This window comes from Tenebrio molitor, chromosome 7 (genome assembly GCF_963966145.1).
Source record: "Tenebrio molitor chromosome 7, icTenMoli1.1, whole genome shotgun sequence".
Lineage (NCBI taxonomy): Eukaryota > Metazoa > Arthropoda > Insecta > Coleoptera > Tenebrionidae > Tenebrio > Tenebrio molitor.
The window spans coordinates 11,908,003-11,921,771 of record NC_091052.1 but is presented as its reverse complement, the minus strand read 5'-3'; the positions used below and the strand labels follow the sequence as shown (position 1 = coordinate 11,921,771).

The 13,769-nt window shown below is 40.1% G+C and overlaps 1 protein-coding gene across 3 annotated transcripts; it reads right to left on the bottom strand.

Moving 5' to 3' along the window:
• Positions 1-67: 67 nt before the first annotated feature.
• On the bottom strand, positions 68-13,581 carry Moe (Moesin). Of its 3 annotated transcripts, XM_069053881.1 has the most exons (7): positions 13,425-13,581; positions 12,891-12,929; positions 7,863-8,042; positions 4,085-4,359; positions 2,789-3,019; positions 1,889-2,729; positions 68-1,349 (listed from the first exon to the last, which is right to left on the bottom strand). In XM_069053881.1, exons 2-7 carry the CDS (start codon positions 12,900-12,902, stop codon positions 1,185-1,187), a joined length of 1,704 nt encoding a protein of 567 aa, XP_068909982.1. In that variant the 5' UTR covers positions 12,903-12,929; positions 13,425-13,581; the 3' UTR covers positions 68-1,184. The 3 variants fall into 3 exon arrangements, with proteins under 3 accessions (XP_068909982.1, XP_068909981.1, XP_068909980.1); XM_069053880.1 differs by lacking the exons at positions 12,891-12,929; positions 13,425-13,581 and adding an exon at positions 10,166-10,371; XM_069053879.1 differs by lacking the exons at positions 12,891-12,929; positions 13,425-13,581 and adding an exon at positions 8,105-8,255.
• Between the last annotated feature and the right edge of the window lie 188 nt (positions 13,582-13,769).

Below are 13,769 nucleotides of genomic sequence, written 5' to 3'. Positions count from 1 at the left end.
ATTGTGTTTTAATCGTGTGACCTTAATTGACTTTGAACGAGCGTGACATGCGCGAATAAAAGTGGTCTTTTCCAAATAATATTTATTAATTAATCTAATAGTACATAACTCATAAACTACGAAGAATACAAATGTTAAAAAAACTACGAGCGTAGTTTTACGATGTACAATATACATGTGGTCGCAAGATAAATATAGATTACAAGATGTATAATAAAATCTAAAGAACTTTAGAAGAAATTTTGATTGATCGATTGGTAGCGCGTACCTTAAAATAAATATTAAAGGAAAAAATAACTTTAATGGGGATTAGTTTTACTTTCATTCCTAGATACCATTTCAAAATGGATTTTCCTTACCCAGATGATTACTGACAATACTAAAGTGTAAATATCATCCAAACCTATCTAGAAGGCATCTTGGTCTTAAAAAAAATAAATGTTATGTACACATTCTTTAATGTTACAGTGATATGTAACAGCAAAATTAAGTATTGTAGAAAAAAATATGTAAAACCTTCTTTTAATAACCTCAATAAAAAATACAGTAAGTAGAAAACGAATTGTATAACTTTTATTTACACAATAAGGAAGCACCAGGCCAATAAAAAGTGCAAACTCATTTGCCGACATTGCATCGGGGTAGTATCTGAATGGATCAATTCTCGGATGTAGCTCCAACTCGATTAAAACGAAAAATAATTATGAACGATATTTATAGGATTAATTGTTTTGTGTAGCCCGTTAACCAAATGGCACTAAAATTACAAGATAACTACCATTACTTGGAATGCGTTTAAGCTATGTATTCATTAAAAATTAAAAAGACTTGTGTAAACGAATGAAATGAATAAGAATATTTGTGAATTATTTAACAGATCTGTAGTTTTTCCTCCGATCGTACATATCATATTATCACAATTCTAACTAACAAAAATTACTTTCAACAGACAAGAAAAAAAAAAAACAAAAATTGAAAAATTGGAACTAAGGCTTCAAAAATTCTAAGGCCACTTAATGAGCACTTCTTATCTTACAGTGGGAAAACGATTACTTAAATGTAATTAAACCAAAACTTAAATTTAATAACATGATCTCTCATATTGAGCATTGAAAGGTTGTTTAATAATAATTATGTGGAATTTAGATTTAGCAAACTTATTTTTAGTGGAGAAATTGACTGGTTTACATGTTTTCGAATTGGTCGACGCGGCGCTTGGTGTTGCCCTTACGTATTTCGCGAAGAGTCTTGTATTTGTCTCTTCCTTGGCGCACGTTTTCTCTGTGGATCTTGTCCATGGCGGTTTCTTTAGTTTCGTCTCGAGACTGGGCCAGATCCTTCTTCAAGGCCTGTAAACGAAAACACGGTCAACTTGGGGGCCCTTCGATCGGACGTGCTCGTGAGCGACTCCCACGCGCAAAAAAAAATCAAAAACAAACGGATCAAGTGCGTGGGTTGGCGCTCGTGTGGGCTGCGAACAGGTACGTCACCGAGCAAAATAAAAATCCGTACATAATCGTCCCGGAAAGTTTTAATTACTCGCGTGCACTCTGTGCCGGAATAAAAAAAACCAACACCGCGTTCTGATCCAACATCACAACCGGCAACGCCGCTTACTGGAAAATGAAAAACTTGGGTTGCATCATCATGTCAATTTATTACAAATTTTTGTCACTGCGTCGGGATCAGCTGGAAATTTATTAATTTAAATTTTGATTATTTACGTGAAGTCAATCAAATAAACAAAAATCACCAACTCTGGTGACTTTTCTATTTGACAATCTGATACAACAGTTGGTAGTTGATTGGTTCCGTTTCAAGGTCATTTGTAAAGGACATAGGGCAACGGATCGTCGATTAATATTTGACAATCTGGCAAGAGACTCACCAGGAGTTGATCGTGGAGACGCTCGTTGCGCTCGGCCAGAGTACGTCTGTCTTCTACGGGATCGACGATGTTCTCGTCGGTGGTGAGGTCCTTGCTGACGTCTCCATTGACCAACTCGTCATCATCGTCGTGATTGTTCTCTTCCAGATGTCCCTTGGTGGCGTTGGCCATTTGTTGAGCCTTCAGCTCCTCTTCTTTGCGACGAGCCGCTTCCACCTCCTCTTGGAGACGCTTAGTCTCGGAGTCCTTCGCCTCGACTTCCTCCTGAATTCTCTGCACTTCCATCTGTTTGGCCTGGATCTCGTCCTCCAGCTTCTGCCTCTCGGCCGCCTCCATGTTCTTGCTCTCCTCCAGACGCTCCATCATCGCCTGCAGTTCGTTCTGTCTCTTTTCCAGTTCCTCTTTGGCTGCTTGCAACTGCTTCAGTTGCTCCTCCAGGCGTCGGATCATCTCTTGGGCCTCGACCAGGTTGGCCTGGCTGCGTTCCATCTCTTCCTGCATCGCCTTAATCCTGTCCTCATATTCTTGTTGCTTCTTCTCGGCCCGTTCTCGTGCCGCTATCTCGAGCTGGAGCTTCTCCCTTTGTTGCTGCTTGGCTAGTTTCTCCTCTCTGGCTTGGGCCTTCATCTGCTGCACGTCTATGGTGTCGGGTTTTCTGCGTCGCATGTACAACTCGTGATTACCCATACATAGAGATAAAATTCGTTTGTTTATTCGAACGCGAGGCGCGAAAAATACGAAATCGGGGGCCTTCTTGTCGATTGGCTTTATGATGAACTTGCGGTCGTTGAACGAGATGTTGCGGATCTCCGACCAGGGGAAACCGATCTTCGGAGTTAACCTGCACAAACAAAATCGATCAACACAAAGAACTAAACACGTCACGCGTCCAACACTCACCGATCGTCTTTTTCGTATATGTTCAAACCGAGGGCGTCCACCCCCAAGTACAACTCCGTACCCTTTTTATTGCGAATCTCAAAGTAATTCACTCCGTACATCTCCAGATCTTGAGCGATCTTCAAATATTCCATCATGGTGTCCTCGCGCAACATACCGCGGTGCTCCTTCCACCAGGTCATGATGCTCTGCTCCCATTCTTCTTTCGACATTTTGTGTTGATCCATAACTCTGCAAGCAAACACCATATTTAACCAAAATCACTAAAATACAACGTCTAGATATTTTTGATTTATATTTTTTGCAGCACCGGCTGACAGCGTCCTTGAAACAGGATTAAGCAAAGAGATCCACACGGAAAGTCCATAAATCCACCGAATGTTTCCACATATTCGGTTTTATTGCATTTTCAAATATTTAAGTCGACGAAATAAATCCACATTAACACAGCTTGACTCCATGCAATATTTACACGATCACACTTTTATTTCGGTTTTAAAACATGCGAACATCAACTGTTTAGTGGGTTAAAACAAGATGATAAAATAAGCACATCGTTTAGGCTTTTACGGGAGCGTCTCGATTCAACATCCATTTCCATTTTTAAAAATAGTCGAAGGGGAGTCGAGACAATCCGTTGGGACTTGGCCACAGTTTTAATGAATTAACAAGTCAAAAAAAATCCAATCAAGTTTACGAAGTTTCCACACAAAGGAGCATACCTATGACTGATCGATGAACTCATACTGTTAACAGAAAAACAATTTTTATTACTTTCGTGTCACTAGAGAAAACGAAAGCGGCAATTTTGGCGCCGACGGTTATAAAAACATAAACCTAAACGGCATTCCTGTAAGTTGATTAAATTTATCAGCATGTATAACATAGATAAGTTTTACAAGCTCCTTGAAAATGTTTGTATTATAAATAAACAATGTCACATCCAAGCTTTTGTAGTTCGTCTAGTTAAACAGAGTCCAAAAACAAATAGAAGTAGCTTGTTTGGAGAATTAGTCGCTTCAAGCGGTGACAATCTTTGCACAATTCTTTACACGTTTCGGGATCGCATTGGTCAAGCCTCGTGCAAAGAAACGACTGCGTTTAAATAATTTCAATGAATTATTCTTCACCTATGTGAACGTTCTCTTCACGGCCGTTTTGCGATGCCGTTTTCATGTAAAAAAAAGTCCGAGGGGAAGCTTTAAAGGGGGAAAATTTTTGGGGGGCGAAAATCGAGCTAGTCCACTCACTCCACGTGGTGATTCACGTGTTCACACGTCACGGTGTGAATCTCACCTTTGGGGTAAAAGTCTGTCGTTGGAGAGGAACCCGGCATTGTGAAGGGCCTTATTGTAATCTCCATGTCTCGCTTGGACCGCGTACGAAGCTAAAAGGACGGATGTCTCGGGCGGACAGTAGATTTCGTCCGACAGAATCGAATTTTTCACTTGTAGGTAGAAAAGGCGCAAGGTGATGTCCTGGATTAGTTCCTCGGCTACATCCTCGGGGTAAAATTTGGCACGAAACTTGAACTGGAGCGGGTTCTCTTTTTTCACATCCTGGCTCATCACCTGAAAGAACATGCCGTTGAAATATTTCCCAAAAAAAAAAAACCAAAAACACCTACATATTTTTATTATTGCGTAAACTCGATAAATTCCATTTAAAAACGTCATTTTCTGAAAGTAGTTACGCAACAAAAACAGACAGTAATTTGTTGAACATCGTTATTTTCTCGGCTTAGCCTTGCCGACCGCATCACCTTGTACATTTCTGCCGACATAACAGTGTAATTCCAGTTTGCGGCTTATCATACCGTCGCGTGCAAAACGAAAATCATGAAAAATACGAATTTTCGAAGAGTGCAACTCCAAAGGTTGCGACTTCCAACGCGCGTGATCCGGCCGCGTCGAGCCGTTGGCCCAGTCTTGGCGGAGATGTTGACCTACTCGACGCAAGAATTCTGTTACAGTGAACGTACCAATTCCGAATGGAGGATGACTTTCGGGTGGCCTTGTAAAAGTAAAAACTGGTCGATCGGTCAAAAATCGACGATTCCGTCGGCGACTCTCTCGAATCCATCGTTCACGGATTTTGACTTCGCCGGAAAATACCACCGACTGACAATGGTGTGCTTATTATTCGCGTTCGCTGCCACATTCCGGTCGCACCTTTCAGAATTTACGTACTTTCGAGTCGCACTTCGGATCTTTGAAAAAGTTAAACGACCTCGATGCGAAGAAAATTCTTTCGGCGGACACCCAAACGATTTGCACGAACCGCAATTTCTGAATAGAAATTTAGAAATTGACCGGCGACGATGAACGTTTGTCGATCTGGCCCAAAACACCCATCCCGATTTGTTTCTTTCATTTCTTTTCTTCGGATTTGTCCGGCGCTGCCACGGTGTGTTCACATTATCGCATCCGTCGATGGTTTTCCGCACAAGGACAGGAACCGCAGCGTGCAGGCCGGTTTCCGTCCAATTTTCCATTCGCATCCGGCAATAACGATTCTGGGCGGCTCGTAAAAGTAACAGTGTTATCACAAATCCCGAGATTACACACGACATTTAAAAAAAAACTGTCGTCTCATCGACACGAATTCACTGTCGGACTTGAAAGTGCCGAGTTTTATTCACGCAATGGCTGACCCATACTTTGGGGCTTCTGCACCGGGGTTACCGTCTAGTTCTGACGCAAACTAGGCCAATATGCCACCAAATCGCATAATTAAGATTCGTTTCATTTATTTCACAAGTGCACGCGTTAACTCTCGATGGAACGAGTTATTATAGATTTATTCTCGTTTACGAACTTGTAAATATTTTTAGCTCCAGATACGACCGGTCCATTAGAACATGACATCCGTTTCGGCGTGTAAATATTACACTTATCCAAATAAATGCTACCACTGACGCAGACGCTTTATTGAACCCACATCCGCAACTAAATATAATCCAGTACTTAAAATCGGGGAGATGGTACTTCGATTCCTACCGTACTTACCGATCCATTGTTGTCGTCGCCGTCGTCTTCAATACTCAAAACCGGAGTACCGTAGATTTTTTTGATTTGTTTCAGACACTTGACACTCTTTTGTACTATCGAGTCCGGCTGCGTGCAAACAAAAAACGTGAGTATCTCGCTCCTGGCGCAGGAACTTCTACTGGATATTCCAACTCGAATTCTAAAAAGCCTAAAATCTCTACGACTCGCATCCTGTTTTTGACGTCTCGATGCATTCCCAAAACTTCTTCGAACCGTCAATTTACATAACTCAACATCTAATATTTACTTTGGCTCTCTACTAAACTTTCTCTTATTCAAAAACCGATAAAATGTCATCACGTGCAAAATTTAATTCGTGATTTCGATCAACGACGCTCATCTGTCGAATTACTCGCCGCAATAAAAACATTATCTGCGATTTAATTGTGCCCAGTGTCCTTCGACCGTTATGGCGAAGACAACTGGTGTACTGCATCATCGGAGTCGCCATGACCCATACCTGTTACAACTTGAAGAATGATGGTATTATTGGCATTGACACTTTTTCGACCGGTCGAAACGTAAAAATTACCAATACATAATTGTCTGATTGAATTACTGGTGGCAACTCGCCAGAATGCGCCGGCAAGTGAATCGATTCTGCTTGCAATAAAATCAACACTTTTTTATTACTTTGCTTGTTTACTTTGACTCGTTAAAACATGGAGTTGTTCCGGAAAAAACAAACAACACCAGTACCGAATATTGTGAATCATGTCGGATCTGCTCGATGATCTTGCCGCCGTGGTATTTGCGTCAAATCAAATCACAAATGACGAATCTGAATCAGCGAGGAGTGTTGTTAACCTTCTCTTTCGGAACAATTTGTCAGAGACCTGGTGCAACAAGTACGAATTTCGCTTGCACTTCGTACTTGTGTTTGTTTCGCTTGCAAGTTGGCACACACAGGTGACCTCTAAGGTCGGCTGTAACGCCCACAACAGGTGGCAAATTTACCTCTGACATAATCGACGCAAAAATAGCATGGGCGAAACGAACTGTCATCTACTCGGGTGGAATTTTTAATTGACGAATTAACAACGCCATGCGACGTTTCACTTTCGGTTATTTCCAAAAGCTGGAGCTTATCGGTCGCGGTACTTTTCCGCGACGATCCAGACATGACACTCTTTTCTCCCACAGTCGAGAAAAATCCTTCCCTCCACGCTTCGTTCTTCGAACGGATTTCACGTTTTATCAGTTGCCCAATAAAATTATGTGTGTGCAAGAATGAGTCACCGATTGGACGGACTTCTCCTAACAATGACGTAATTCATCCGACCACACCGAATTCGCAACAGCAGTCATCACACATCCTTCTTGATAAAAAAAATTAATAAAAACCATCCAGTGACAATAAATTAAAGCAGACATCCTAACAAAACGAACAATAAAAGTGAGATCATCGCTTTTAATCTTGTCCGTTGGGAATGACTCCAACTTCACAAGACGCGACAGCATTTTGACAAAATTATTTTTGTTGAGAAACGCCACTGCACTATCATTTGTACTCCGGCAGACGTTTATACAAACGAGTAACGGTTTCTCTGTCTCATTATCTCTTGTTTCGTGCTGTTGACACTATTTTCTCTACTTTCCCGTCTACACTAGGAAGTGTTTTGCGGAATTTTTCAATCGATCTATCTGTCGGAATGGTGTCAACAAAATTATCTCGGCGAGGAATTCAAACGTATGAAATTTCGACAACAATCGTTCGAGTAGATTAAGAAAAATCTACCAGATGACGCTTTATCACTGTGTCGTCACGAATTCCTTTTTCACCAGAGCCATATTAAATTATCTACGATCACATACTTGAACTATCTACCACCTACACTCGAACAGATAAAATATTTTAGTGTAAGCCACATATTACACAATACTCGTGATATTTAAACTAGCAACAAATAAACAAAAATGTGATTGTCTCTTATCTTGTGAGATTACGATCGCCCCGGCTCTAAATAATAGCAACTCCAAATATGGAATCTAATAGGAAGCTGGAAATTATCTGGAAAACCTACCTTCTTGTACAATTTAATCCACGTTAAGTCCCCCTTCGAGTCGGTATATTGTAGACCGAAAAACCAAACTTCTCTCAATCCTATCGTTTTGACTACTTGATCGAAGAGTTGTTTGCCTGATGTTGTTTGCTGGATTGCGAACTCGAGTTCCGCATCCATCGTGGTCACCCTCACATTCATCTGCAAAGAGAAATTTAAAAAACAATCAAAACGTTTCGATGATTCCCAAAAAAATCCAGTACTTTTCGGTCCGGACAGTACTTTTTCTTGAGGACAAACATCTTGCTCGAACCGAAAAATTTCATTACAACGACGAATGTTAAATGCGTAACAGCTACTGCACACTTGACGAGATCTCTATAATTTAAAATTATGGCTAAAGTGTATCGTCTCGGAAACTTATCAGCATATTAAAAATAAGTTTGCTTAATAACAACGCCGTAATTAGATCTAGAATAAACAGTGCTACCAACATGTGCGAACCGATAAAGAATTCATTCCAAAACAAAGTTACACAATTCAGACAACAAAACATGTTTACCAATTATTAAGTTTACGGGGTGTGTGCAGATGCAGTTGTCTGTGTAAGTCCGGGCGCCGGTCCAGATTTGTTCGGTTAAAAAAAAAAATCAGTTCGAATGGTTCTATTTTTGAATGTAAGTAAAAACAATTTTATTGACTCTCGCCATCCGTCAGGCTCTTACTTTCATCTCGCTTGCAAAAATAAATAACAATTTCAGATGAGTATTTTTAATTTTTGCAAAAATATTGGGAATTGTTCGAGAAAAAAAATCGATTTCTCGTGTAGTCGAATTCAATACAATCGTGAAATGTCCCGTCCAGTTGTTGGCGACAATTGTTGAAAAAATTAATAAAGGTTTAACCTTCAAATCGATATGCAAATAACTACAAGGTAACGCGAATTCTGTGTCTAATCTTGTAAAATTCGTTGTAGTCGACATAAAATATTCCCATTACGACACAATTACCAGCGACTTTGTATCGGACATAAATTAGTACATATATTGTTGCGCACCTCCGTCAGCCCACAAAAACAAATTTCTGATACGTTATCATATCGTAATAGGTAAAGCATACAATAATTTGAATGTTATTTCGCAGTAAAATGTTTGAATAACGTCTAAATTTAAATTTTTCTAACGCCGGATGAATCAGACTGAAGATCGCGATGACTGAATTGCCAATAAAGGAACATTTCAAATGCGAAATAAAAATATTATAAACACAAGAATAACCGGAAGCGTTGACTCAATTTTTTATTTTGCAAAATGACAAGATCTCAAACGCCGACTGGCGCCCTCTGGATCTGGTTGCTTCCTAGCGACGAAACGTCAAATTTGACAGTTCGCGACGTCAGTCGGACCAAGTTTAAAAACAATTAGAGAGACTTAACAACAAATTAAAAATGTGACACTTGAAAGGGGTTAACTCGTCGGGATTCTGCGTCGAATGTTGGGACTTTTGTATCCAGAATTTTTCAATTTTTGCTTGTCCATTTTATTTTTACGTGAAATTAAGCAACGGGTGACAATTAGACTTGTTTAATGCAATAATTAGCACAAATTGGACGAATCACAAGTATTAGGAACAGGTGGTGGCGGTTTAAAGGTGGATTTTCGATTGGTTATGTACGTGGGAAAAATAGAGGCCTCTTTCATTGAAACAAAAACCACATTCAAGGTGTCTTCAAAATTCATCTAGCATCACAACAATACAATAAACGATGATGTAACTGTGACATCGTCGAGGTTACAATAAAAATGCGATTATCACAATTATTTACAAAAAAAATTATGCAGTATTGCCACCTATACAACGTTCCAATGATCAAATTACAATCGATGGGGCAAAATTTACATCACAGTTAATTAGGCATGCTGGGGAGTACATTTTGTCGAAAAAAAAATGTTTCACTGTGACGATTCCAACATAACTGGAATATCGAACAGTCACGTTTGTATTATTTGATCACACTATAGTCAATGTCATGAAATGGAATTGTCACGGCCTCGGATTGATATCGCAGGAGAATTGAAAATACCGTTTTAATAAATCTATTAGGCAAAATACACCTAATTACGAAGGTGATCAATTAAAAAAAAATTATTGTTGTTATCTCGAGTATTCTATGACTCATTTGAGGATACAAAACAGCAATTAACTCTTGCACCAATAAGTACTGTTTTAATCATGACGGAGCCGAGAACAATGATGTAAAACAAGAAATACACGGAACAAGAACGCTTGCACCGAGAGTCCGGTACTCGCAAAAATCTATTTACCAATTTGCTGGAAACCATCTTGAACGTCGATCGTAATCCAACTGGAAATGGCAACACTTATTTTTATACTGACGAACTTGTACAACGGACTCCGGGTAAACTCCTCGGTACGACCACCACTCGACGAAACCGGTACACTGAATCGGTCTAAAACGGCGAGACCGTTGGGTATCTAGGGATAAGACAAACCGTCGATTGAATGAACGCGCCAATCGTCGTGGACGTCCGCTGTTCGAATTCATGAATCAAGTGTGGGCATGAGCGGCGCGATAGCGGGGCAGATGGTACCAGAACACCTGTTATACCATCATTTTTATTTCGGGTCGTCGAGAAACAATAACGTACTAACGGGGGGCGGAAAAAATATAACAGGCGAGACTGTTCACATTCGAGCCACTGAAACCGAAAGAAACGGATTAGAAGGCTGGGACGGGACAGAAACGGTCACCTAGGACAAACTGGAGTGTGAATAATGACAATTGTCACACCTCGATGGGATCTAGAGCAACGAGGGCTTTGTCGACAAATTAAATTAAGGAAAAATGTAGTTTTAGGTGTTGGACGTGCTAATGTGGTCGGTCGTAATTATTAAAAATTGAAATTAATCAGTCAATGATATAATACAGCTCATGTTTCATTCATTACCGGCAAATTAAAAATTAAAATACTAAATTGGGTAGAGTACGAAAACGAAAACAAACTACATATTTACGAATGCGCAATCCTCGCGTGTACTCTGACTAATTGACAAGCCCGGATGAGAGCGACTCACGGCAAGGATTATTTTGCAAAGCCCAAATTGATAAAGCTATGTTCTCATTCAGTAGATCGATTGCGAATTAGATTTGTGAAATTAGCAAACAAAAAATAAACCGGCATTGAACAATCAATCGTACGTCAAGATCTCCGATTTAGGTGCTTACAATTAATGCAAATAATTAAAAAATTGTTTTTGCGTTTTTCCAATCGACCGAATCCTTGACACTGATCGAGTCTTGTCAATAAAAGGGTAAAGTCTAGTTCACGTCAACTAACACGATCCACCTAGTCCTAGCCTTGAAAAGTACCAATTAAATTTTAGGAGTACCCAATCTAGTTTTTTTTATCGGAACACAGTTTTAACGCAAAGTTCAACGCATGGCGTCAACAAAGAAAAAATTAGATGATATATTTTTTTTCTAGGTGAACGGAGGTGCACTCGAGGTCGGATGGTTTCCATACAGCTCCCATCAGATGCAATTGTTTCAGAATTTTGCTGTGTGAATTATTTTCATTGTGAACAAGTCGCATTGCACAAACCGAATCGGTACCTTTTTCCGAAAGCCATAAATCAACGGGGAGACAGAATGAAAAAAGTAAAACGATGGGACGAAGACGCCGAGTGAATCGTCGATGCAAGAACAAAATGAATGGAAAACTGGAAACATTAAGAAATTATGTGACTATTTTTAGGTACGCTCCACATAGAGTACACAGCTATAATTGTATTCCACGAAGCGACTACTACAGATAACGAATAATGAAAGATATTGTGGATGTTATCGGGATTAAAATGGACTGGAAACTACAAAGTACAGGCAATTAGCGCTCAGTGAAATCCCTCAATTGTCAACCTGGATGATTCTCAATTCATGTTAATCGTAGCAATTTTCTATAATTACGTGTACAAACAATTTATCGGCGTTAATTTGTAATTCACGACGAGTTTATTTCTTCACGACTCTTCAAATAATCATGACTGCTCCTTTCGCCGTGAAGACTCTAAATATACTTCTGGTTTCTGGTGCACCAGTGTTGATGACACGATCGGAGCATCCAGCCATGGAGTGCATAGACAGACAAATGACCCAAGTTACGGACTGTGGCACAGTATAGTAAAACTAGATTTAGAACCTTTACTTCGTTAACGACACAATAAAAAGGAGTGAGTGCTAGTTTTATGGTTATCTACCCTGCAATTAATTGACTTATCGCACAAGACATTACCATTAAATTTTATCGCGCTTCATGCCGTCAAGAAAAGGTCACAATTACTGTGAAAAACCATGAAATATTTTCGTTTGTGTATTCCTAGTCCGTAGTCCTATTATTTAACTGAACAATGTGTTCTCTGCAAATATAAATCGAGATAAAATACTTCAGATAACACAATTAAAATCGTCGTTTCTTTTAGAGTTTACGTTAAAACAAACTTAAATAAAATCATAAAAATGCGATAAAACTATTTTTCCACAAATGAAAAAAATGCGGCGGCCATTTTAAAAAATCGACGGATGCTAAAAGCGGGTTTGTTGTAAAATTCCGAAACGGTGATTCATTGGTGCACTGTGTAAAAATTTTTCCTGTCACAGTTGACACTAATTGCAGCAATAACAATGCGAAATGGTCTAAAAGTGGTTGAGGTTACAAAAATTGGCGACCTCTATTGGTCAAAGTTTTCGGTGGACAATGCAACTCTTTATTTCATTGTTTCCATCAACACAAACGACCGAATTGAAATTTCAAAACCGTAAAATGAAATGACTCATTGTGTTAACGCCATTAAAGGTAAATGGTGCGCAAAACCTTGAGTGCAAGAGTGCAACCGGTCGGGTTCATTACTTGAAGATAGGTTGACTGACAGTGAAATGGAACTTTCACGACGAAACCTATCAACAGGTGTTTTTACAATGCGGCGTGTCAACATGGGAATAACGAACGATTGATCTTGTCCGGCAATACTTACTGATTTAGGCATTTTGCAGTCTTGTTTGGAACCAGAAACCTGAAACAGGACGCAGTTTTTGAGATGTTTGTGGGAACGGGTCCGAAAATGTGAACATTTTCGGTGGGAGCGTTCGTGCTAGGCCATATTGGGGCTACGTTCGGAAAAATGTGATGCAAAGTCGCATAAAGTGCACTCGCCATCACCGTTTTCCTGCGTAAACCTGACATGCAAATTGTTGATAATTTACGGGTCGCGGCTAGTACGCCACCTGACTCATTGGAAGAGCTCTTCCGCAGGAATGCCAAGTGTTCTGTTGGCTCGTCCTAATTAAATTATCCACATCACAGCTACAACCGACCAGAACTGTCTCCACCGAAATCGTGTCCCACCTGAGACGGGCGTGAAATTTGTCGCGTCGAATTCCCTTGTGCAGCAAAAACAGTGCTCGGGTCAGCCTTTGAACAAGGCAGTACCGGTACTTGTTTGTAGCTGTGATGTTGCAGCAGCGTCTTTGTAAACGTTGACACTTGCTCGAAACCCAAAGGTACTTACTAAAAGGCGGATATTTTTGGGGTTAACACACTTGTTGCCACCGCATTAAGTAGCACACGCGTTTTTTAATTGGGCACACACCCTTCCACACACGAGACGACAACTTATCGCAAAACAAATTGTCAAGAATCAGCTAAATTATTCATTGTTTAGTTCGGTAATTTCACCACCAGAGCGAGGAGCACTGCGGACGAAGCGACATCTGCTGCCCCACCTTGCAAACGAGACGTAACCCTCGCTACCGAAACAAAATCAAAAATCAAAATATCACCCACGAATTTTCACGCACGTGACTGCTAGATGACGCCCCTACTTATTTGATTTATTAGATTATCACCCCTACCG